The sequence below is a fragment of the Eptesicus fuscus genome, chromosome 16 (genome assembly GCF_027574615.1).
Source record: "Eptesicus fuscus isolate TK198812 chromosome 16, DD_ASM_mEF_20220401, whole genome shotgun sequence".
Classification (NCBI taxonomy): domain Eukaryota; kingdom Metazoa; phylum Chordata; class Mammalia; order Chiroptera; family Vespertilionidae; genus Eptesicus; species Eptesicus fuscus.
The window spans coordinates 21730263-21757354 of NC_072488.1; the positions used below are offsets into that span (position 1 = coordinate 21730263).

The 27092-nt window shown below is 43.7% G+C and overlaps 1 protein-coding gene across 4 annotated transcripts; it reads right to left on the reverse strand.

Moving 5' to 3' along the window:
* Nucleotides 1–18190: 18190 nt before the first annotated feature.
* LOC103305440 (cytochrome c oxidase subunit 7A-related protein, mitochondrial) lies at nt 18191–26738 on the reverse strand. 4 transcript variants are annotated; one of them, XM_054728189.1, is made up of 5 exons: nt 26599–26655; nt 25693–25757; nt 20987–21112; nt 20510–20641; nt 18191–19065 (listed from the first exon to the last, which is right to left on the reverse strand). In XM_054728189.1, the coding sequence occupies exons 2-5, from the start codon at nt 25729–25731 to the stop codon at nt 18925–18927; spliced, it is 438 nt and encodes a 145-aa protein (XP_054584164.1). In that variant the 5' UTR covers nt 25732–25757; nt 26599–26655; the 3' UTR covers nt 18191–18924. The 4 variants fall into 4 exon arrangements, with proteins under 4 accessions (XP_054584164.1, XP_054584163.1, XP_054584165.1 ...); XM_054728188.1 differs by lacking the exon at nt 25693–25757 and having other exon boundaries at nt 26599–26738; XM_054728190.1 differs by lacking the exon at nt 20987–21112 and having other exon boundaries at nt 26599–26646.
* Between the last annotated feature and the right edge of the window lie 354 nt (nt 26739–27092).

The following is a 27092-nucleotide window of genomic DNA, read 5'->3' on the forward strand; positions in this document are numbered from 1 at the left end:
TTTACGTGCAATCCATTATCTCCATTTTACAGACAAGGAAACTTGTACAGAGAAGCCAGGTTACACTAAAAGCAAGTAGCTGCACCGAGATTTGAAGCCAGGTCCTGCTAGTGCACTATAGATGTTTACTGTAAGACAATAAGCTAGTGATTATTATTGCAGGAAAGACTAGAGTGATTCAGCTTCTGGTAGGAAAGATTTAAGACCAGCATAAAGAACTACAGAAAGTGATTAGGCTTTGCAAAAGGCAGCTTTGGGCTCTGAGCAGTGTCACAAAGTTGAAGGGGCCGGCTTGTGCACAAGTCCACTCCTTCCACCCCTTCAGCCAAGCGCAGGGCAGAGGAGCTTCCAGCCTCAAACCTCACGTTCTGACACCTGCTGCCAGTGACTGCCTGCTCTTCCTGCCTTCGTGGGCCAGAGTTGCACATGAGGACTGAGTCCTTACTGCCCCATTTAAACCACATGAGGACTGAGTCCTTATGCCCCATTTAAACCACATGAGGACTGAGTCCTTACTGCCCCATTTAAACCACATGAGGACTGAGTCCTTAGGCCCCATTTAAACCACATGAGGACTGAGTCCTTATGCCCCATTTAAACCACATGAGGACTGAGTCCTTATGCCCCATTTAAACCACATGAGGACTGAGTCCTTACTACCTATTTAAACCACATGAGGACTGAGTCCTTATGCTCCATTTAAACCACAGGAGGACTGAGTCCTTAGGCCCCATTTAAACCACATGAGGACTGAGTCCTTATGCCCCATTTAAACCACATGAGGACTGAGTCCTTACTGCCCCATTTAAACCACATGAGGACTGAGTCCTTACTGCCCCATTTAAACCACATGAGGACTGAGTCCTTATGCCCCATTTAAACCACATGAGGACTGAGTCCTTACTACCTATTTAAACCACATGAGGACTGAGTCCTTACTGCTCCATTTAAACCACATGAGGACTGAGTCCTTACTGCCCCATTTAAACCACAGGAGGACTCAGTCCTTAGGCCCCATTTAAACCACATGAGACTGAGTCCTTATGCCCCATTTAAACCACAGGAGGACTGAGTCCTTACTGCCCCATTTAAACCACATGAGGACTGAGTCCTTACTGCTCCATTTAAACCACATGAGGACTGAGTCCTTATGCCCCATTTAAACCACATGAGGACTGAGTCCTTATGCCCCATTTAAACCACATGAGGACTGAGTCCTTACTGCCCCATTTAAACCACATGAGGACCGAGTCCTTATGCCCCATTTAAACCACATGAGGACTGAGTCCTTACTGCCCCATTTAAACCACGTGAGGACTGAGTCCTTACTGCCCCATTTAAACCACAGGAGGACTGAGTCCTTACTGCCCCATTTAAACCACAGGAGGACTGAGTCCTTATGCCCCATTTAAACCACGTGAGGACTGAGTCCTTACTGCCCCATTTAAACCACAGGAGGACTGAGTCCTTACTGCCCCATTTAAACCACATGAGACTGAGTCCTTATGCCCCATTTAAACCACATGAGGACTGAGTCCTTACTGCTCCATTTAAACCACATGAGGACTGAGTCCTTACTGCCCCATTTAAACCACATGAGACTGAGTCCTTATGCCCCATTTAAACCACATGAGGACTGAGTCCTTATGCCCCATTTAAACCACATGAGGACTGAGTCCTTAGGCCCCATTTAAACCACATGAGGACTGAGTCCTTATGCTCCATTTAAACCACATGAGGACTGAGTCCTTATGCTCCATTTAAACCACATGAGGACTGAGTCCTTACTGCCCCATTTAAACCACATGAGAACTGAGTCCTTACTGCTCCATTTAAACCACATGAGGACTGAGTCCTTAGGCCCCATTTAAACCACATGAGGACTGAGTCCTTACTGCCCCATTTAAACCACATGAGAACTGAGTCCTTACTGCCCCATTTAAACCACATGAGGACTGAGTCCTTAGGCTCCATTTAAACCACATTAGACTGAGTCCTTATGCTCCATTTAAACCACATTAGACTGAGTCCTTATGCCCCATTTAAACCACATGAGGACTGAGTCCTTATGCTCCATTTAAACCACATTAGACTGAGTCCTTATGCCCCATTTAAACCACATGAGGACTGAATCCTTATGCCCCATTTAAACCACATGAGACTGAGTCCTTACTGCTCCATTTAAACCACATGAGGACTGAGTCCTTAGGCCCCATTTAAACCACATGAGGACTGAGTCCTTATGCCCCATTTAAACCACATGAGGACCGAGTCCTTACTCCTCCATTTAAACCACATGAGGACTGAGTCCTTATGCCCCATTTAAACCACAGGAGGACTGAGTCCTTACTGCTCCATTTAAACCACATGAGGACTGAGTCCTTACTGCCCCATTTAAACCACAGGAGGACTGAGTCCTTACTGCCCCATTTTAACCACATGAGGACTGAGTCCTTACTGCTCCATTTAAACCACATGAGGACTGAGTCCTTAGGCCCCATTTAAACCACATGAGGACTGAGTCCTTAGGCCCCATTTAAACCACATGAGACTGAGTCCTTACTGCCCCATTTAAACCACATGAGGACTGAGTCCTTACTGCCCCATTTAAACCACATGAGGACTGAGTCCTTACTGCTCCATTTAAACCACATGAGGACTGAGTCCTTACTGCTCCATTTAAACCACATGAGGACTGAGTCCTTATGCCCCATTTAAACCACATGAGGACCGAGTCCTTACTCCTCCATTTAAACCACATGAGGACTGAGTCCTTATGCCCCATTTAAACCACAGGAGGACTGAGTCCTTACTGCTCCATTTAAACCACATGAGGACTGAGTCCTTACTGCCCCATTTAAACCACATGAGGACTGAGTCCTTACTGCCCCATTTAAACCACATGAGGACTGAGTCCTTACTGCTCCATTTAAACCACATGAGGACTGAGTCCTTATGCCCCATTTAAACCACATGAGGACTGAGTCCTTAGGCCCCATTTAAACCACATGAGGACTGAGTCCTTACTGCCCCATTTAAACCACATGAGGACTGAGTCCTTATGCTCCATTTAAACCACATGAGGACTGAGTCCTTAGGCCCCATTTAAACCACATGAGGACTGAGTCCTTAGGCCCCATTTAAACCACATGAGGACCGAGTCCTTACTGCCCCATTTAAACCACAGGAGGACTGAGTCCTTACTGCCCCATTTAAACCACATGAGGACTGAGTCCTTACTGCCCCATTTAAACCACATGAGGACTGAGTCCTTACTGCCCCATTTAAACCACATGAGGACTGAGTCCTTACTGCCCCATTTAAACCACATGAGGACTGAGTCCTTACTGCTCCATTTAAACCACATGAGGACTGAGTCCTTACTGCCCCATTTAAACCACGTGAGGACTGAGTCCTTACTGCCCCATTTAAACCACAGGAGGACTGAGTCCTTACTGCCCCATTTAAACCACATGAGGACTGAGTCCTTATGCCCCATTTAAACCACAGGAGGACTGAGTCCTTACTGCTCCATTTAAACCACATGAGACTGAGTCCTTAGGCCCCATTTAAACCACATTAGACTGAGTCCTTATGCCCCATTTAAACCACATGAGGACTGAGTCCTTAGGCCCCATTTAAACCACATGAGACTGAGTCCTTATGCCCCATTTAAACCACATGAGGACTGAGTCCTTATGCCCCATTTAAACCACATGAGGACTGAGTCCTTATGCCCCATTTAAACCACATGAGGACTGAGTCCTTACTGCTCCATTTAAACCACATGAGGACTGAGTCCTTACTGCCCCATTTAAACCACATGAGGACTGAGTCCTTACTGCTCCATTTAAACCACATGAGGACTGAGTCCTTATGCCCCATTTAAACCACATGAGGACTGAGTCCTTACTGCCCCATTTAAACCACATGAGGACTGAGTCCTTACTGCCCCATTTAAACCACATGAGGACTGAGTCCTTAGGCTCCATTTAAACCACATTAGACTGAGTCCTTATGCTCCATTTAAACCACATTAGACTGAGTCCTTATGCCCCATTTAAACCACATGAGGACTGAGTCCTTACTGCTCCATTTAAACCACATTAGACTGAGTCCTTAGGCCCCATTTAAACCACATGAGGACTGAGTCCTTAGGCCCCATTTAAACCACATGAGACTGAGTCCTTACTGCTCCATTTAAACCACATGAGGACTGAGTCCTTAGGCCCCATTTAAACCACATGAGGACTGAGTCCTTATGCCCCATTTAAACCACATGAGGACCGAGTCCTTACTCCTCCATTTAAACCACATGAGGACTGAGTCCTTATGCCCCATTTAAACCACAGGAGGACTGAGTCCTTACTCCTCCATTTAAACCACATGAGGACTGAGTCCTTATGCCCCATTTAAACCACATGAGGACTGAGTCCTTACTGCCCCATTTTAACCACATGAGGACTGAGTCCTTACTGCCCCATTTAAACCACATGAGGACTGAGTCCTTATGCCCCATTTAAACCACATGAGGACCGAGTCCTTAGGCCCCATTTAAACCACATGAGGACTGAGTCCTTACTGCCCCATTTAAACCACATGAGACTGAGTCCTTACTGCCCCATTTAAACCACATGAGGACCGAGTCCTTACTGCTCCATTTAAACCACATGAGGACTGAGTCCTTAACTGCTCCATTTAAACCACATGAGGACTGAGTCCTTATGCCCCATTTAAACCACATGAGGACCGAGTCCTTACTCCTCCATTTAAACCACATGAGGACTGAGTCCTTATGCCCCATTTAAACCACAGGAGGACTGAGTCCTTACTGCTCCATTTAAACCACATGAGGACTGAGTCCTTACTGCCCCATTTAAACCACATGAGGACTGAGTCCTTACTGCCCCATTTAAACCACATGAGGACTGAGTCCTTACTGCTCCATTTAAACCACATGAGGACTGAGTCCTTAGGCCCCATTTAAACCACATGAGGACTGAGTCCTTAGGCCCCATTTAAACCACATGAGGACTGAGTCCTTACTGCCCCATTTAAACCACATGAGGACTGAGTCCTTATGCTCCATTTAAACCACATGAGGACTGAGTCCTTAGGCCCCATTTAAACCACATGAGGACTGAGTCCTTAGGCCCCATTTAAACCACATGAGGACTGAGTCCTTACTGCCCCATTTAAACCACATGAGGACTGAGTCCTTACTGCCCCATTTAAACCACATGAGGACTGAGTCCTTACTGCCCCATTTAAACCACATGAGGACTGAGTCCTTACTGCCCCATTTAAACCACATGAGGACTGAGTCCTTAGGCCCCATTTAAACCACATGAGGACCGAGTCCTTATGCCCCATTTAAACCACATGAGGACTGAGTCCTTATGCCCCATTTAAACCACATGAGGACTGAGTCCTTACTGCCCCATTTTAACCACATGAGGACTGAGTCCTTACTGCCCCATTTAAACCACATGAGGACTGAGTCCTTACTGCTCCATTTAAACCACAGGAGGACTGAGTCCTTACTGCCCCATTTTAACCACATGAGGACTGAGTCCTTATGCTCCATTTAAACCACGTGAGGACTGAGTCCTTACTGCCCCATTTAAACCACATGAGGACTGAGTCCTTACTGCCCCATTTTAACCACATGAGGACTGAGTCCTTACTGCCCCATTTAAACCACATGAGGACTGAGTCCTTACTGCCCCATTTTAACCACATGAGGACTGAGTCCTTACTGCCCCATTTAAACCACATGAGGACTGAGTCCTTACTGCTCCATTTAAACCACATGAGGACTGAGTCCTTAGGCCCCATTTAAACCACATGAGGACTGAGTCCTTATGCCCCATTTAAACCACATGAGGACTGAGTCCTTATGCCCCATTTAAACCACATGAGGACTGAGTCCTTAGGCCCCATTTAAACCACATGAGACTGAGTCCTTACTGCCCCATTTAAACCACATGAGGATGAGTCCTTAGGCCCCATTTAAACCACATGAGGACTGAGTCCTTAGGCCCCATTTAAACCACATGAGGACTGAGTCCTTACTGCCCCATTTAAACCACATGAGGACTGAGTCCTTAGGCCCCATTTAAACCACATGAGGACTGAGTCCTTAGGCCCCATTTAAACCACATGAGGACCGAGTCCTTATGCCCCATTTAAACCACATGAGGACCGAGTCCTTATGCCCCATTTAAACCACATGAGGACTGAGTCCTTATGCCCCATTTAAACCACATGAGGACTGAGTCCTTACTGCCCCATTTAAACCACATGAGACTGAGTCCTTACTGCCCCATTTAAACCACAGGAGGACTGAGTCCTTATGCCCCATTTAAACCACGTGAGGACTGAGTCCTTACTGCTCCATTTAAACCTGCTCCATTTAAACCAGAGATTCTGCTTCCTTATTTTCCAACTTTTGAGCAATTTCCATTTCACACAAAAAGAAGCATGGCAGCTCCTTTCTGTCAGTGGCCACATGCTTTTCCCACGTTGCTTCATTCCCCATCTCACACTGCCCCGTGGCAAGCCTGGAGGTTCTCCCAGCCCCACGCTGGGCCACTTGGCTTTGATCTTGCATCTCCTCTCCCTCAGCAATGTAAACACATCGTCCTAAAAATAGACTTCACTAGGGAGCCATCCATTGACAGATGAGTATGGATAACTGCTGGTGCTGATGACATCAGAGTTTACTTTCACCAGATCTCAACTGAAAACAAAGGGGTCGATAGAAGAAATGACCTCGAGGAAAAATAACTTTAATAAAAAGCAAAACTCTCATACCTGGTCATCCCGTTTCATTCTTGATAGTCACATAGCCACCGAGCCAGAATGCATCCTGTGAAAGGTCACAGCCTGCCTCTGCACGGGCTGTCCATTTAGCCGACGACACTGGGTGGGAGCCTTGGAAACCTGGTTGGAAGCAAGGGAACAGAAGCTGGCATTCTCTTACCGGATCAATTGTAGAACTACTTAACATAACTTGTCATTGAGATGCCCAGGTAAGGCAGGTCCTCCCTCTGCAGACTTCAGTCTCTACAATAAAAATGTATTATGCTGCCAACAGTTTCAAAGTGGCAGCCAGTCTGAATCCTGGGGAGTAAGTCATCCATTGATGAGGCATATACAAACCTATCTCATGCAAGGAACATGCTGGGCCCCACAGGCAATCCAATGATGACTCAGATACAGCCCCTACCTTCAGGGAGCATGTAACCTGGAAAGATGGGAAAGACAACCTTTCTAATTTCCCTCAAAATTCGAAAATTATCATTACATGCTAATAAATAGTGTATGATTTGAAATGTGAAAATATTCTTATTAAGAAGTCATGGATTGGTCATCTATGGGAACCACCCATCCATTGCTTAAATTCTATAACAGATAACATCCAAAAGGTTAAATTTTGATATTTAAGAAATAGTGTAGAACCCATACAATGGAATACTACTGCTTAATGAAAACAAACTATTGATATATGCAAACTTGGATAAAGCTCAGGGCTTTATACACAGTATAGAAAGTTTACCAGCTGTACATTTCAAACACGTATATAACACTAGAGGCCCGATGCACAAAATTCGTGCAAGGGGCTCGGCCCTCGCAGCCACAGCGCATGCATCAGCCCTTGCAGCCCTGGTTTCATCTGGAAGGTCGTTTGGCTGTCCGGTCTAATTAGCATTTATTACGCTTTTTTTTATTATAGGTTCTCAACATGACAACTATAGAGAACAGACTAGTGATTGCCAGGGGACGGTACAGAGGGGAGGGAATGTCACTATTAAGGGGAAGCACAAGGGGGTTTCTTTGTGGTGATGAAGTCTGTCTCTTGGTTGGGACGGTGGTTACATGAATATATACATGGGGTTAAATTGCACAGAACTACATACACGAATGCAAAAATGATGGAAATTGAGAAAGGCCTGTAGTGTAGGTTAGTGTATTATATCAACATCAATTTTAATATTATACATTATATAAGATATGACTGACCGGTTTGGCTCAGTGGATGGAGCGTCGGTCTGCGGACTGGAAGGTCCCAGGTTCGATTCCGGTCAGGGCATGTACACTGGTTGCGGGCACATCCCCCGGTGGGGGGTGTGCAGGAGGCAGCTGCTCGATGTCTCTCTCTCATTGATGTTTCCATCCCTCTTCCTTCCTCTCTGAAAAATCAATAAAAAATATATTAAAAAAAAAAAAAAAAAAGATATGACTATATGGGGGAGGGGGGGAAGAAGCTGAGAGGAGTGGTTCACCAGACTATTTTTCAAACTTCCTATGAATCTATAATTTCAAAATTACAAATTTAAAAAGATATAAACACTTTACCTTCCCTTTGTCCCCTCTTTATTTTTTTATTTTTTTTTATTGTTTAAAGTATTACAAGTAGTAGTACATATGTCTCCTTTTCCCCCCACTGACCTCCCCCCCCTACCCCCTGGCACATGGCCTCACCCCCGACCCCAGTGTCTGTGTCCATTGGTTATGCCTATAATGCATGCATAAACTGATGAACAAAAATAGATACAGAGACAAAGAAGCATTGAACAGACTGTCAAACTACAGCGGGATGGCAGGGAGCAGTTGGGGGGGAGGGGTAAGAGAGCAGCCCTCCTCCCTCTTTCTGATTGGTCAGTGTCATTGGTATCACTCCCTTTCTTGGAAACCCCTCCAGAAGCCACCCTCTGCTGCCTTTCCTCAGGGGCTTGGGCTGCATCACCTCCCCTTATCCAGAATTTATAAAATGACAAGAAAAAGAATTCCCCTCTTTAGCAGGGCCCTCGTGAAATTGCTGCAGAGTTGAGATAGGTGATCAGGCTTTCTCCCATGAGAGCGACAGGCCCTCGGGCTTCATCGGCAAAATCTATTTTTGCGTGGCCTACTGTTTGCCAGGCTTTGACATTTCCATTTAGAAGATGAATTAATTCTGAGCTGAGCCAAGAGTCCTCTCTTCTGGAAGATGTGTTAAGACTCAGGCCCTTGCAGGACACTGGAGCATCCATGAGACCCTATCCCTTTCCCACATGATGACGGGTCAGCCTTCCTGGGGGGCAAGTGAGGAATCTGACATGAACTAAGGGCTGCAACAAAAAAGGTATTTTTCACTGTGGGCTTGGGTGCCATCTGCGCTTTCCCCAGGCCCCATCTCCCTGATCACAGTCTGAAAGAAGAGAATAAGGGCCTTGCTTACCAGGGGCATTTGATCCACATGGGAGACATCCTGGTGAGCTAATGGGCTCTGCCTGCCCCTGTTCTGTGAAGGCCCAGCATGAGAGAAGACATTAGCTGTCCCTGCATCAGGGTACAGGGAAGGCTGCCCCTCCGGATGACTGGCTGGGGCCTCCAACACAATAAACCATGTTTGCTCTGGAAGCGATGAGCAGTGCAACAAACTGTTAGGAAAGCCTGCCGATGGCTCCATTACTAAAGCTGCCATTCACAGCTGCCAAAGCTGAAGTAGTTCCTATGGGAAACCCTCACATTAAAATAGGAGGTTTTTTAAATTACATTTTTATTAAACACTATCAAAGTTAAACACGGGCATTTGTCTGGGAGGGCACTCATCATTCTGAGCTCTGAAGGCCAGGGATAGTACCACCTCTCTCTGGTCTCTACTACCCAACACAGAATCTGACACAGAGACTACGGAATGAGTGGCTGGTGCCATGGGGTTACTGGTGGTGAAAATGGGGCAAGTCCCCTGTCTCAAGTAACCCAGTTCTGTTCATGGAAACGCCCTGTGGAAAGGCCAACAGGGCGCCTGGTAGTCCATAAGTGAAGAAAGCAGAACTTGTGGGAAGCCAGAGAGGCCCAGGGTACTCAGAAGACTTCAAGACCCAGCTCAAAAGTGGCCAGGTTGGCAGACAGCACTAGGAAACCCCAGGCCCAAACTGCTCTTGGGGATGAAGCTTGAGCACGACTGTCTTCACCAGGGGAAGTCAGTCTGCCCCTTCTGTTTTCAGTGGCATCAGGCCCAGATCCCAGATCCCAGTGACATTCTTCTGGGCCCAGAGCAAGCATGGAGCTCTGCAAAGACCAGCAAGTGTCCCCACCACACACTCACATTCCCAAGATACATAAATAAGGGGAGAGTCAGCACCTCTGACCTCTGTCCAGACCTGGAGCTGAAAAAAGCCCATCTCCCTGTCCTACCTCCAGGGGGCTTGGAATGGTCCACCTTGATGAACCCTGGGTTGACTTCTCAGTTGCAACACACCCCACCCATAATCACTCAGAAAAATAGATAGAAAAAACATGCTGGATGACAAGGCATAGCAAATCCTGCAGCAGGGACACAGACAGAACTTGATCCCACCGTTCTCCCCACGCCTCCTGCTATGGCCACTAGACAGAAACCTGGGAATGCGGACTCTTGCAGGAGACTGAGGCTGCAGACAGGCCCAGATGAGGACTCTGGCCCCTCACCTGGCAGAAGTAAGGCCACCCACTCCCAAGGCATAAGGCTCAGGGGCAGCTAGGTCATGATATCGCCAAGGGCAGCACACTCACCTCCTGACCCACCAGGTCCTCAGCTCCCTAAGACCTGCCCAAGCTGGCCTGGGCTGGGTGGGTGACCATTCCCTAGCTCCCATGGCCATAGGACATGCTTTTGCAAGTTACACACCCTGCCCTAGCCATCAGCAGTGACTGCTTACCCAGCCTCCCTGCTGCAGCTGCGGCCTACTTCCTCTGGCACGGCACTGATACTCAATGAACAGGGTCTGACTGAGGGAGAGATGGGCAGACACATACAAATATAAACCGATTTTCCAAATGACTGTTTCTTCAAGAGGACATGAGTCCAGGAGAAAAGGGAACAGACACCAAGTATAAACAAAGGCCCTTCTGTGTGACTCTAATTAGAATGACAACCAATTGAAAACAATTTAATGTTGGTTCATGAAAGGTTAATGAAATTCATGTTTTGAAGATGCAGAATGCAACACGGATGGAGCCAGAAACACATTTCTAACCTTCATTCTCTTTAATTATTCGGTCAGAATAATTTCCCAAGAGCAGTTTTAGTCTCTGGGTGGTTTTAATTAAATACCACTGAACTTTAAGTTAACATCAACTCATCCAGCTGCAACTCAATTTTCAAATTAACCTGCTGTCTAACATGAGGGTCTTGTGGCCTAAGCGGGGGTGTGGTGGGGGAGGGGAAGATGGGCATGGAGCCTGACAGGTATTCACCAATTCTAGAACATTTTCCATCTTTCCCCACCCTCTCCAGTGGCCAGGAATTTCTGTAACCTGTCACAGGTCTCCCTAAAGACAGAGGCCGAGGCTGAGCTGGGCAACCAAGCTGCCTCCTTCCTTGTCCTTTCCCATAGTCCTGGGCTCCGGCTCCATTCTCTCAACAACTTCCGCATAAGCCTGGTACAACCAGACCCTCAAGTGAGCCCAGGGCCAGCAGACCCCTGCCCCAGCGCCCCACTCTTCTCTTGCCTGCCTTCTTCTCCCTCTCCCTCCTCTTCGCAGTGCTGAAATTTGTGAAAAGCCCTGGCTCCCAATCCTGCCTGACTAGGTGCCCTCAGGAAACACCCCTGTTTTCTGAGCTGACTTCTGGCACTCCACCCAGGCCCCAGGTATCTGCCTCACTCCTTTTCTGCCTTTGAAAACCAAGGTTCCTGCTTTTGTCAGTTGTATTTCATAGCCGTACCATGGCCCTTTTGCAATAAGTCTCTGCTTCTTTCTAAAACTTTTTTCCTGCTGACTGGGAGGCTACCCGAACATTTCTCACAGCCTGGGGCAGCTTCCATCAGAATGTGATATTTGAAGTTGGCAAAGAGTCTAATCTACCTAGCACATGTTGGGCAATGTGAAGGACCTGTACTTTGGCCCTGAGGTACAGCCACGTGACCATGACAAAGCTTTGTGTCAAAGGCAAGGTCAGGGCAAGAAAACGCATGACGTCCCAGGAGGGCTGAATTAGCACTCGAGGAAAAAAGTATTATCTAAAGAATGCTATTCCCAGCCACTCTGCTTGACCTTTTCCATTAGTACCTGCAGCAGCTTCCTTGGAAATCAGCTCTAACACTCTGGACCCTGAGCAACAAGCACATCTGGTCTCAGTCTGCCCATCCAAGACATCCTGCAGCAGCACAGCACCTGTGCACCTGGATACACCGGGTCAGGAGTCCAGATGAAGCTCATGCAAGTGACGGCTGCTGACGGCAGGAGACTGCAGATGACCCATCTGCTCCAACACTACCTTGCAGGGTGGCTGAGTCACCACAGTTGCTCTGTTCAAGTCATGAGAGCAAGGTCAGCTGATGCCGCCCTCCCAACCATGAGGGTACACCCCCTACAGACAAGGTGCACATTTCCCAGAAGAGAATCCACAGCCACACTCCCCCACCCACATCTACCCAGGGGCAGCCTGTCCTAAGGTAACCAAACCCCATCCATCCCAAGGAGCTCCCCAATGGGAAGGGCAAGGGATAACAGTAAAATTGCTCTATAACAAGAAAGTTTCTTAGCCAAATGATTTACTAACCCTAAGAGATGAGAGACACCCTAAAAAGGACCTAAAGTATTTTTTTACTTTAATATTTAAAAATAATATTTAATTTTGAAATAGAATGCTTGCTTTTAGGGCAAAGGTATCTGATTCATCTTTGGGTCCCCAGCACTTGGTAGTACGTGCTTTTGCACTAACTAAATATCTGAAAGCAGCAGAACATTAGGGGACTCCTTGATGACCATGAGTCAGAGGGGCCCTAGAAAACCAAGGATGATAGTACCCCACTTCTCAACTAACCCGCCATGAGCAGTCTTTGGTGATAGATTAGAGTGATCCAACCCAGGATATGTGCAGTCAAATGTCAAATAAATGTACTAAATCACTGGGACCAGATAGTATCTGAATTTCTAAGCAATCAATCACTATTGCCCCTGGTGTATCCTCTAGCTATGGAAGATCAATGGGCCAGAAAGTCGGCAGCCTGCCCAGAGCCACACTCACAAAGAGGAGAAAAAGTCTATAAATCAAAGCCAGCCAGCCAGTATTACAACAGTCACTCCCACCCTCACCCTGACATTGATAGCTTCACATCAAAGTCACACTGGATGAGGGGCCCGGAAGGAAAGTTAGAACCTGAAAGGGCATCTGCTGACAGAGAAAACAAATGACGAATAAGAAAGTACGGCAAAGTAGCCATTTGCAACCTTCCTTGCTTTTGTGCACCCTAAAGCATTTTGAAAATCTTTGTGTAGCCTTTTGCATATGCAAGTTTAACAACTAAAACCTTTCATTATAAGTTGAAATAGTTGCACAGAGTAGTTTCTGGTGTATTACAAATAAGGGCTTAAACTATTAAGTCACAATCACCTTGTCCCAAAGGTAATCCTTGCGAGGCCCAACTGTGCTTGGGTGCTGGAATATCCCCCTTTCTGCACAGGCTGGTTCCATTGAGTTTCTGGGACCTGCAATCAGCAGCAGTTTGGCTCAGAGAAGTCAGCAGAGACTGTTCCTGAGGAAGGCAGCAGACGGACCAAGGACGTTAATGGCACTTTCAAAAGGACTGGACACAAGTGGGCAAGGTACATGAATAGACAGTTGACCAAAAAAAATTAATAAAACTTACCTTTAAAAATAAAAAGATTTTTTAAAAATAAATTTTAAATAAAAGAAAGATATTCAACATCACTAATTTCAATAGGAAGGCCATTCAAACCAAAGGAATTTTATCACTTACCAGATTGGCAAAGAGGGAGAGCAGGCACTCCCATCATGGCTAGACAGGAACATACATCAGCACCATCGCTTTAGTGAGGAATAGCTATCAAAATTGGGGATGCACATTCTCTACAAGTCTCACTTCTAGAAATGACCCTACAAATATACTCAGTAATATAAAAACTGACCAAAATATTATACATTGAAGGAGTGCTTATAAAAGCAAAAAAGATAAGACTAAATAACCATCAAAAGGAGACTAATTAAGTAAACTATGGCATATTCATAAAATGGAACACAATGCAGACAAATAAACCAGAGAACAACCTCCAACCTGCGAGTAGTAAGAGTGTACAGTGCCACTTGGGCAAAAACAAAACGGGCAGCGGAGGAAAATGCATCTGTATCTGTGAATAGAACACGCCTGAAAGTAAACAGAGGAAACGGGGATGGAGAAAATATAAGGTCGGCATGGAAAGCATCTGTGTGTCAGAAAGTGAAGAAATGCTCAAAGGCTGACAGGGGCAGGTCAACAGGACATAGAAACCAAATTTGGGCTGAATTTGAGCATCAGAATGATAACTACAGAGATGGTTATTACATTGAATGAGAAAATTACACTAAAACTTTTTAAAAGGGGGGTACTCTTCTTCACAGAAAAATGTCAACATTGTAGAAGAAATGACAGAATAGAGAGTCACTTTTTAAAACCATCTTAAAAATAAATGACTCAGGTCAGGGGACAAGGAGAAATAAACCAAAGAACTTATATACTTCTATGCATAACCCAAAGACAACCATAGGTTGGTGAAGACCTGAGGGGCAGGGAGGGACTGGGCAGGAGGGAGGTAAAGTGGGGGAATGGGAGACATCTGTAATACTGTCAACAATAAAATAAAATAAAAAAGATTCAGCCCAGCTGGTGTGGCTCAGTTGGTTGAACATCGTCCCATGTACCAAGGGGTCGCCAGTGGGATTTCCGGTCAGGGCACATGCCTGGGTGCAGGTTCGAACCCTGGTCAGGGGCATGCAAGAGATAGCCGATGGATGCTTCTCTCTCTCCCTCTCTTCCTATCTCTCTAAAATCAATAACAAAGAACATATTCAAAAAAATTAAAAAATTAAAATAAATGATTCAAAGAATCATCAATGAACACTAACACTGGATGCAAAACTATTGAAAATAGGATATTCCCAGTCTCAAATATCACCCCACAGATTACTTATTAATTACAAAGGGGAAAGGGTATCTTTACAAGAGAGAAATCTCACAGACAACATTTTAATTATCTAATTCAAATCACCAATAATGGGACAAACTGGTATCAAGTACCTTATTATACTACTGATATAATAAGGAAAGCACACTATATATAAAGAATTCCTGACAAAAATTTTTAACCTGTATCCAATCATAAGGAGACAAATTAGACAAATCCAAGTTAAAGGATATTCTGCAAAACACTGGCAGTCGATCGATGTTTCTCTCTCTCATCAGTTTCTCTCTCTTCCTCTCTCTAAAAATCAATTTTTAATAAAAGGTTAAATATGGAGTTACCATAGGACCCAGCATTTCCACTCATTATATGCCCTATGTCCATACAAATACTTACATACCTGTTGTAGAACTGTGCACCTGAAACCTGTGTAACTGTGTTAACCAGTGTTGCCCCAATAAATTTAATAATAAAAAAATACTTGTATATCAACATTCATAAAAGCATTCATTATTCATAATAGCCAACAAGTGGAAATTACTTAAATATCCATCAACTGATGAAGAGATAAACAAAATGTGGTATATCCATATAATAAAATATTATTCAGTCATAAAAGGAATGAAGTACTGATACATAATACAATACAGATGAACTTCAAAATCATTACAGTGAGAGAAGCCAGTTACAAAAGTTCATATATTGTATGATTATACAGTAAACCCTCGATTTTGCGGACTTCAATTTAACAGACTTTCGATTTAACAAACAGAATTTCTGGTCTGAGAGTCATATGCAAAAATTAACACCCTGTTAATTTTAAAATGCTTTTAACCTATATTTGCTTATAATTTAATTAACAGGTCATTTTTATTTATTAATTCACTGTTATTTTCAACAAATTTAGGCGGATAGGCCAAATGTTGGGAAAAACTATAGTAATTTCACATAATTAAATATTACATATCTACAACTATAATCTACATATTTATATCCAAGTCACCGCTAGTAAACAATGTTCAGCAAATGATCGCACCACACTGCAAGTGGTAACTGGTTCTGTTGTTGCATAGCATGACTTTCTGCAGCAGTTTTCATGCATGCTAGCCAATGTTCTAGCATTTATTTACTCGCAGTGATCTATTCAATATAAATTTTTAATTGCTGTAATACATATAGAAAACTTCTACATGAAACCTATCTTTTCATACATAATTTTAAATTCACAAATTATCTACATAAGTAAAAACAGGTAAACTAATTTGTCAGTTTTGTAACATATGCATTCGGAAAACCTACTTTATTATATAACGAACTTTCAGTTTTAACAGATACCCCTCGTCTGAATTAGTCCGTTATGTTGAGGTTTTACTGTATTTATATGAAATGCCCAGAAAGAAAAAATCTAGAGACAGAAAATAGATTAGTGGTTGCCTAGGGCTAGAAGGTAGGGTGGGGAAGGGAAGTGACTGCTAATGGGACATAGAGTTTCCGCTTAAAGTAATAAAAACAATTTTTTTTTTTTTTTAATATATTTTATTGATTTTTTTACAGAGAGGAAGGGAGAGGGGAAGAGAGCTAGAAACATCGATGACAGAAACATCAATCAGCTGCCTCCTGCACACCCCCTACTGGGGATGTGCCCGCAACCAAGGTATATGCCCTTAACCGGAATCGAACCTGAGACCCTCCAGTCCGCTGGCCGACGCTCTATCCACTGAGCCAAACCGGTCAGGGCAATAAAAATGTTTTAAAACTGGTTTGTGGCAATGGTAGCACAACTCCGAATTTAGGAAAACCCACTGAACTGTAGACTTTTGTTGTTGTCAATCCTCACCAGAGGATATTTTTTTCCATTTCCTTTTAGAGAGTGGAAGGTAGAAAGGGGGAGAGAGAGAAAGAGAAACATTGATGTGAGAAACATCGACTGGTTGCCTCCCACATGCACCCCTACTGGGGCCAGGAATCTAACCCACAACCTTTTGGTGCATGAACCCACACTCTAACCACTGCTCAGGGCTGAATTGCACACTTTAAAAGGTGAATTGTATGGTATGTGAATTATATCACAATAAAGTTGTTATTTTAAAAAACATAACTACAAAGGATACATTATTAGGATACCTGGGGAAAATTAAAGAGAGACTCTATATTAGATATCAGTATTGTTATTAGTGTTAAATTGGGTGTGACAACTGAGTTATTTCCTTACTCTTAGCAGATACTGGCTAAAGTATTTATGGCTGAATTATCATAATTCTATAGCTTAATCTTAAATGATTTAGCGAAAACCAAATGTTTATGTACATACATTCATTGTGTGCCTGTGCTTTGAGAAAGCAAGAAAAAGCAAAAGTGGCAATATATTGATAACAGGTAATCCAAGTGAAGGATGTACAGGTGTATTTTGTACTATTCTTACAATGTTTCTGTCATCTGAAATTTTTCAAAATAAAAACTTGGGAGAAATATCCAAGAATGAAGTTTAGACTTATACAGACAAATAACAACTACCTAGCCATTGGGAATGCTATTGTTATAAACACAATATTTTACCCTCAGTAAGAAATCACTATCCTTTGTTATGGCAAGATACAGACCACTAATAATAATAAAAGCATAATATGCTAATTTGACCAGACAGCCGGACAACCTTCTGGACATCATTCCGAACATCCTTCTGGACAAAGCCGCAGTGGCGGGAGCCAAGACAGAGGCGGTTAGGGGCGATCAGGCAGGCAGACAAGCAGTTAGGGGCTATCAGGCAGGCAGGCACAGTGGTTAGGGGCGATCAGGCAGGTAGACAAGCAGTTAGGGGCGATCAGGCAGGCAGGCAGGAGAGCAATTAGGAGCCAGCGGTCCTGGATTGTGAGAGGGTGCAGGCCGGGCTGAGGGCGCGTGCGCGTGCACACACACACACCCGTGCACAAATTTTGTGCACCAGGACTCTAGTATATAATAAAATTCCACCTTTTTTCAGCATTAATATAGGGTGTATGAGTCTACCAACTGTGATGGGACAGGAAATTAATGTCTAAATGAACTGTGTGTAACAGGCACATTTCACTACAGAGCAAGCAGGTTTCCTAGGAAGCATATGGCAATCATCAATATGTCATTAGCCTTCTATTACTTGACTTTGAGGAACTATTTTGTAAAGATTATCTGGTACCAAATTAAAAAGAAAGAAATTAGACAGGTTTAAGATGCCTCTGGTGTTCTGAAATTTTTCTGAAAGATCATTTAAAAAACTTCAAACTTCAGATTTTTCATTCATGTATTTATTCCACAATCAAAAGAAATCATAACTTAAAAATCATAACGTTTTTAAAAGGTAAAGGAGACTTTGTGTCACAGTTTCATTAATAAAACAGACAATGGTCTAAAATGCAACACTAAACAGGTGTTCTATTCCCATGGTGGAATAAATACATAATAATTGCACATAAAATTTCACTAAAGATCTGGGATGAGGCAAATAACCCTTTGAAACAAACTGCCCCATGAACAGAGGCATGCTGCAAATAATTTCTATTAACATTTTACTGCAAGATGGAAAATCCCCAAGGTAACTACAGACACAATACTTCATTTCATGCACCTGGCCTTGGCTTTTGTCTTCCTTCCTCAGACATATCCAAATCCAGAAAGGTTTCTGCACCTCATGCTCAAAAAGGCCACCATGAGTCCCCAAGGACCTGAGCACAGACCGCAGTTAATGAGTCTGTATGCAGCCTTCATCCAGAACCTCCAGGGAAATCAAGAGCCCACACTGGTAGAGCAGCAGCATTTCTTTGAGCAACAGTTTTAACTGTCAAATGAGCTCTGACAGGCAATGTGCATTTCATAAACAAACCAAAATATTGTCTTATCTTCTATTTTTTTCTTGCAAAATGTTAAGTAGACCATTCAAGTAAAAAAAAATTTTTTTTTACAGAAACAAAAATTCAAAGGGTTTATGCCAAAAAGCAAACCAGTCTTTTGCAGCCTAATTCATTTATTTCTGGGCTGTGAAGCCATGTAGAGGGCGATGAGGCAGTAGATGGTCCCTCCCAACGTCAGTGCCATGGTGGTCCGGTAAAGCATTTGGTCAGGCAGGCCTCGTTTCAGGTGGATGGGCACACCATCAGATTTCTTGAAAGAAAAAATTATCAAGGACATGGTTGGTAAGAAAAAGATTTATAATTTAGGCTTGTAAAGAACAAACGTCTCTACTCTATGACTAACCCACTACAGTGGAAAAAGCCCTAATCCATTAAAATGCTAATTGAAATGCTAGTATATTTTCTTATAAATGTAACTAAAGCTTGTAAATCCAAAATCATTCTCTAAAACAGCCTCAGGAACGTGCATGCAACAAATTCCAAATTTCTAAGGAATTTATCATATTGCTTAACTAAGAAAGAAGCACTGGTGAATTTTTTTAAGACATAAAGGTAACCAGCAGCTAACATAAGAGCTATAGGCACAAGAAATGCTCTACATTTATGTTGACTTCCTGATCACTGGTGGATGGAGTATGTGCACACCAGGTCAGTTAACAGGTTCAATTCTATTTTTTTATTCAGCCACCTTCTTTCCATTAAGGTGTGTCAAATCCATTTAATAATGAGACTCCATAAAACGTTTAATCCATTATTTGCAGTCTCCAAAATCCCTCCCCACTGCAACTCAAGACCCCCGCCCTGCTCAAGACAGACTTATCAGCCCTTGCCAGCTCGCTCAGTGGTTAGAGCATCGGCCTGAGAACCGAAGGGTCTCAATTAAAGTCCCTGGCACCGGAGGCAACCAATCGATGTGTCTCAGAAGGATGTTTCTCTCTCTCTCTCCTGATACTCACCCCCTTCCACTCTCTCTAAAAAAAATCAGTGGAAAAAATATCCTCGGGTGAAGATTAATAAAAACACACATACATATAAAAATTTTACTTATCAGATTAAAATGGATTAAACTGATCAAAAGTGCCCAGGCCAATCCTGAATCTGGACATATTTTTGAGGAGGGAGAAGCTACCTCCCAGCAACAGCAGTAACAGGCACTACCACTCCCATGGCATCTGAGACAATTGGGTCACTGACCTCTCAATTATCGGTATATAGATTAATGTTTATAAAATTTTAAAATCCAGTTTTAGCTTCTCTCTGTTGATCAGCAAACCCAAGAGAGCCTCCTCCACTTCTAGCAACAGCTCAGTGAATTTTAATATCAAGGAGGCAAAAAAGCAATTAGAAGAAAACTCAATGCCAAAAGTCACTGCATGTGTCACAAAGCCAAATATATACTGGATTATTCACAATCTTTATACATTATACATGCTACTGTTTCCTCCATCCAATATATGCAACTTAAAAACCTGCATACCCTCAAATACTAATAAGGAAATTAATCACCCTCTTTCTTTCATCAGTTTCTACCTACACTGAGTTCTACTAGTTTATGGCTCAAATAATATCAAAAGAATTCTATTTAAGGAAAAAGAGAGAAGGGGGTAGTAAACTAGATTAACACTTGGTTTCATAGGTTTTTTTAAAACCTATTTATTTCACAAGCTTCTTTGTTCCAAAGTGCCTCCTCTCACCTGGAAAAACTTCTGTAGCTCTGGAACTTTGTTCTTCCCAGCATAATCATATGTAGGATAATCGGAAGTCAGTTTAGTTGGTGTGGCAAATATGATAGGCGGTGCTTCTGTGGAAACCACAGGCTTTAATCCCTGCAGGAAAAAAGGAAGGAAGTATGTTTGGGCATCTGAACAACCCTTTCAAGGAGCAGGCTGTCTGGAACAGTGGAGGCAGTCATTCAACCATGAGAGGGAAGGAAAGCCTCTCTAACTCTGCATTACAAGGCCTTTAATTTTTTAAGTTTAAGGTTTAAAGTCCTTAAACTTTCAACAAAATACCCTAGTCCACTTTACCAGAGCAACCTGTCAAGCACCCCCGGCCATGAAGAAGGGAGTGGGGGGCACAGGGAGAGAGGAGCAAACAACAAAGGCCCATTCTAGAAATAACTATTGTGTCTATCTTATCAAACCAGTAAAACATTTACAATCTGTACGAACTTTGGTTTCAAGAAAGAGCTGGCTGTCCTTTTCTTCTCTTGGTGAGCTGATACACCAATATGGAATCTCTAACCCCAGAAAGGACTTCAGATTCTTTTCAGACACACAGTACAAAAATATCTCAATCTGGAAGAAATTTTAATGGTAAAAGATGTCTTTCAGTACCAGAAAGCAAACACAAAACAAAATAATTAGAGTAACTAAATTTTCCAGCATTAATAAGCCCGTAAATTTTTTAAAAACTTTAATTTTATAAAAACAAAAAGGAAACCTCAGTGTTCTCATGTGTGACATGTGCATGATAGTAACAGTATCTACCACTGAAAGGACTGCATGAGATAATCAATATATGCCTAAAGTAGTGTGTCTGCACCCACACGTATTCAATAAATATAAACTGAGTGAGATTTGGGGGTTAGCACCAGTTACTATTTGTAGCTCCCTCAGCCACATTGATAAAGGAAGGACAAACCCGCAGGCTTAAAAAAACCTAAGGGGAAAGAAAAATAAAGTACTGATTCATGCTATAACACCAATTAACCTTGAAAATACTGCACCTAGTAAAAGGAGCCAGTCATAAAAGCCAAAATTATGATCCCATTCATATAACAGTCCAAAATAGGAAAATCTAAGAGACAGAAAATAGATTAGTGGTTGCTTAGGGCTGGGGGGTGAGGAATAAGGGGATCAGAGCTGAAGAATATAGGTTTCTTTTTGAGGTAATGAGAATACTCTGAAATTAATATAGTGATGGTTTCACATTATCTGTGAATACACTAAAAAAAACTTTAATGGTACATTTTAAATTAGTAAGTGTATGGTATGTGAATTATATCTCAATAAAGCTGTTATTTTAAACAAGGAACCCAAGGCCCTTAGCCCACTTCTAACAGTCATGGATATGGACCTCACAAGAAGAGCTCCAACCTCCCTTTTTCACCCAGAACAACCCTCCTCCTGCAAACCCTTTTTAGCACTGTTGGACTACAATTTAGAGAAGCCTGAAGTCCCCCGCAACGTTCCCCCCACACACACACACACTCACACAAAACTAACATGAAAAGCAATACAACTTTAGATAAATAAGATAGACAGACAGATGTAGACAGACGAAGGACCCTAAGGGGAACTCTGGTTTTCTATCTGAAGAAGTATATCTACAGTGGCAGATATATAGACGGTTCTCCAAAATAACCTGCAGATTAAAATTAGGAACTTAAGAGTTCCAAATCAATAAAATCACTCCCTTTTATATTAAATTCTAATCAGGAAAAATAAAATTTTAACCTTTTGCACTCGGATGTCGAGTGTGACTCGACATGGTTAGCATCGGTAGCAGCTCGTATGAAAAAAGCAAGCGAGTGCAAAGGGTTCAAGTTAGAAAGTAGAGTTCAAGTTCAGCCTCTTCCATTTTACAGATGAAAACGGAAACACTTTGCCCAAAATTAATAAATACAGTTGTTAGACCCCTGGTTCCTGATCTCTTAAAAAAAAAAAAACAAAAAAAAACACTTAAATTTACCTATAATGGACAAAACCTATTTTAAAAAGCAAATATTGAAAACCTCAATGTTACTCCCACCAGGCAGGCATTAGAACCAACAGGGCAACAAAACAGTCCTATCTAATAAAAGAGTAATATGCAAATTGACCATCACTCCAACACACAAGATGGCTGCCCCCATGTGGTCAAAGATAGCTGCCCCCATGTGGACACAAGATGGCCACCACAAGATGGCCAGCAGGGGAGAGCAGTTAGGAGGGACCAGGCCTGCAAGGGAGGGCAGTTGGGGGCAATCAAGCCTGCAGGAGAGGGCAGTTAGGGGTGACCAGAATGGCAGAGGAGGGAAGTTGGGGGTGACTGGACCTGCAGGGAAGGGCAGTTGGGGGGGACCCAGGCCTTCAGGGGAGAGCAGTTGGGGGGGACCAGGCCTGGAGGGGAGGGCATTTTGGGGCGACCAGGCCTGGAGGGGAGGGCATTTTGGGGCGACAAGGCATGCAGGGGAGGGCAGTTAGGGGTGACCAGGCTGGTCAGTTAGGGGCAAACAGGTTGGCAGGGGAGTGGTTAGGGGTGATCAGGCTGGCAGGCAGAAGCGGTTAGGGGCAATCAGGAAGGCAGGCAGGCGAGCAGTTGGGAGCCAGCAGTCCTGGATTGTGAGAGGGATGTGTCCCAGATTGGAGAGTGCAGGCTGGGCTGAGGGACACACACCCCCATGCACGAATTTTGTGCACCGGGCCTCTACTATTAGAATAAACTTGGCTTCTATAAATGGGGCTGAATCATGGCCTTTAGTCTGTATTCCATTTACTCATTCACATATATTACTGAGCACTTACTAAAAATACACAATGAATAAGACAGATACAATTTCTGCTATTATGGATATTCATGTTATGGAATAACAGCAGCTAATATCTGAATCCTTGTTATGTGTCCAGCATCATGTTAATGTAAACATTTCATATGCATCGTCTCATGTAATCCTGACAGCAACCCTAGAGAGATGTGTCAAAACTCAAGCCTCTCTCAAGTATAGAACCCTGGATTTTAAGTATTTCCCTACCTGCCCCAGTCACTGCCCCTCAGCAACGATCCATTTAAAGAGAAAGTTTGGTCAATGTGCTGTTAGCCTACATTTGGCATATAACACACTCAAACAGAGACTCAGAAGGAGTCTGGGATGGGAAGAGGGGATCCTACCTACAAGGCTTAAAAGGGTCTTTCTTTGAACAGGAGAATTTTACACACTCCCTTTATTCTATAAGCAATTTGTATTTTCTCATTTCCCCTTGAATGCAAAAATTTAAAAACCCTTCCAACCAAGCATCTCCAAAAATGGTTTTAAATTAAATTCATGTTTTGACAGGACTAATGTGAAAGCACTTTAATACCTAATTGCTTTGTTTGTTCACTCACCAACTACAGCAAAGTTTTTGAACAATACCATCTGAAAAGAATACTAATCATCTTAACAATTTTAAATAATTTCATATTTCCATTTATAATACTGTAAAAGTTTAGAATATTGAGAGTTTTTGTTGTTTTTTTAAATACATTTTATTGATTTTTTAGAGAGGAAGGGAGAGGGATAGAGAGTTAGAAACATGGATCAGCTGTCTCATGCACACCTCCCACTGGGGATGTGCCCGCAACCAAGGTACATGCCCCTTACTGGAATCGAACCTGGGACCCTTCAGTCCGCAGGCTGACGCTCTATCCACTCAGCCAAACCGGTCAGGGCTAGAATATTGAGTTTTAAAGTTATCTATCATCCCATTATCTTATCCCATCAATTAATATAATTGTATATTCTCTAAGCTCTTTTCATAGGCATATTTTGAAATGTTTCCCTGTGATTGAGACTAAAAACAAGTTTCAATCCAGTGTCTCAAGTCCTTTATTTCTAACTTTAAGCCAGATATCACTACCTCCATGTTTCCCTGATACCTCACACTCCACTTGTCCAAAATTCGTTTCTCACAAGTCTACTTAGGGGGCCCTGTTTCTGTGGAAAGCATCACCATTCTCCAATTTCCCAATCATCTTAGATTCCTCTCTCCTCATCCCTAAAATCTCCCTCATGGGTCGCTAAGTCCTTATCATCCAGACCTCTGACTCCTCCATTCCTATTCAGAAGACCTTGAACTATTTTGTGGATCTAATAGGCATCCCTGGCCCTGGTCTCTCCCAGTCAGATTATGTTTTCAAAGCAAAGCTCTGGTCATACTTGCTCCTCAGTAAACCTTTCATGAAACTAAGGGTAAGAAGCATGTCTTTGTTTCAACCTCTGGCCAAGACTCTACTACAACTTTCTGCATTAAGTTGCTTTGTAAATGTCTACTCATTTCTCACAAAACTAAGTCCTACCATCCTAGATCCTTCATGATCTACCTTCAACCACCACAGCCAAACCTAATGATTTCCCAGCTGCCCCCTCCCCTCCATCACTCTCAGTTACCTTTACCTAATATGTCATTCTGCCAGCTTAAATAGGAGAGGAATTGCTACTAGTAAGTCATATGGTAAAATTAAGTTTACTTTTTAAGAAATTGCCAAACTGTTTTCCAAATTGGCTACACCATTTTACATTCCCACCAGCAATGTGGTTCCAGTTTCTCCACATTCTCACCAACACCTGTTGTCTGTCTTCTTGATTCTAGCAGGTGTAAAATGGAGTCTCATTTGCAGTTCCCTAATGACCAGGAATGTTGATCATCTTTTCACATGTTTATTGGCCCCAATTTTAGTGGCACCACATGTGAAAGTAAGGAAAATGTTTTTCAATCAACCACTGGAAAATATCCTCCCCACAATTGCTTGCCATCGAGTTGATTTATAAATGTCTAGAGCACTGTTGTTAAGAGAACCAGCATTCCACATTAGGTTACTCAATGCTTGTTCAGTTATTCAATGCACTTTTTATAATACTGCAAGTGACAAACGTCTACATTTCCCACTAGTGCCCATATTTCGAAGAAAGGAAAAATTTAAGGACTCCTCTAATTAGGGAAGTCAGAACACCTGGTTTGCGAATGCCTGTCACAATCACTCTGAAATCTACCAATCATACAAAGCTTACATGTTATCACTAATCTTAGATTGAAATCATCCTTCAACACCCCCCCACACACACACACTTTGGGCAAGCTGCAGTGTCCCACGGGAAAAGGAGGGGGTTAACAATAGAGCATCTTTTACACCCTACCTGGACCCCTTTACTATTCCAGTCGCTTGCCAACTGCATATCTTATCGATTCTTCCCACACCACTCTATGAGGATGAGAAATGAATATGACGGTCGCTCAGACTCAGCTTTTGGAGAATAGCTACCGCTTACCCAGTACCTACCACCTGCCCAAGACTCCCTAGTCACCTGAAACACGTCTCATGTCATCTGCACTACAGCTGCCCTAGATGACACTGAGCTCACAACAAAGGAACTTGGTCCATCGTAAAATAAAGCAGCAAAGGCAGGATTTTAGCACAGATTAAGAATACATTTCTACAACACGAGCTGGAGACTAAAACTCCACAATCGACAAAATCTGAATGAAATCAGACCGCTCAAATTAATAGGCATCTGGTCAAGCATTCTACAGTTGGAGCTCGTTGCAGGTAACTACCCAGACTCACCCAAACATTTCAAGTCCCCCAAAGCTGATCCCACAGCCTCTCCTGGCCCTATAGGTTCTCTCAATGCCGTCAAGCCACCTCTCCAATCCCGTGCTTGGATGAGGCTGCGGCAGGAGTCACCCATGGGACACCTTTAAAAGGACAGGGCCGAACTTCGGATTCGGCAGGGTCACATTCTGGGTTCCGCCGACCCCACGAGACACCCCACGAGTCACCAGCAACGAGTCCGGGGTCACCTTGACCCCTGCAGAGTGCCAGGCCAAACTTCTGGCCAGGCCAGCTCCGCCAGGGGAGCATCTACAGAACTAGGAGCCTCCATGGCCGCCGCAAGCAGGTGCGGAGAGGCGCCGGGAGTTAACGGGGAGAACTAAACCAAACCGTCGGCAGACGCCATGCCCGGCTCCGGCGCCGCGACTGACTGGCGCACGGGCTCAGACGGCCATTTCTCCTGTCCGAGCCGGCGCAGTGCTACCCGTACCTGCGGGTTATAGGCATGGGAAGCCCATGCTCCCACCAAATTCTGCGTGAAGCCGCTAAACTTGTAATACATTGCGCCCAGTGTCCCGCTACTCGCAGCCGCTGCCCGCGCGACCGCCACAAGGAAGGACCCAGCCTTCCGGGAGTCGGCCCCAAGGCTCAGCCCAAGGACCCTGCGCCAAGAGGCGGGCTGCCCAGAGATCGCCTAATTTAAAATATGCCCTTTTAAGCCACATAAAGAAAGAAGCCGGGTTCTAAAGGCCAAGAAAGGCATAGTCCTCTCTAGGAGAGCGCGGAGAGCTGCTATATCTGGGTTTATAGAAAATACGAGTTTCCCTCTTTCCCAAAATTTTGACTCGGGCACTGCTAAGACGCTCTAAGAAGTGCGCAAGCGCCCCACGGTCCAGGCCGGAGGCTGAGGGACCTGCCAGGGTGAAAGTAGGGCGGACTCTGGGCGGGGCCTAGGGCTAGAGGGGCGGGGCCTGGAGCGAGAGG

Bases quoted from the DNA above. Each gene is read 5' to 3' on its own strand.
- LOC103305440 (XM_054728188.1), bottom strand. From the start codon at position 26,670: ATGTATTACAAGTTTAGCGGCTTCACGCAGAATTTGGTGGGAGCATGG. The intron at 20,642-20,986 runs GTTCGTACAGAT...TTTTTCCTGCAG, and splicing joins AGCTCTTTCTTGAAACCAAA to GGATTAAAGCCTGTGGTTTC. The intron at 19,066-20,509 runs GTGAGAGGAGGC...TTTTCTTTCAAG, and splicing joins AGCTACAGAAGTTTTTCCAG to AAATCTGATGGTGTGCCCAT.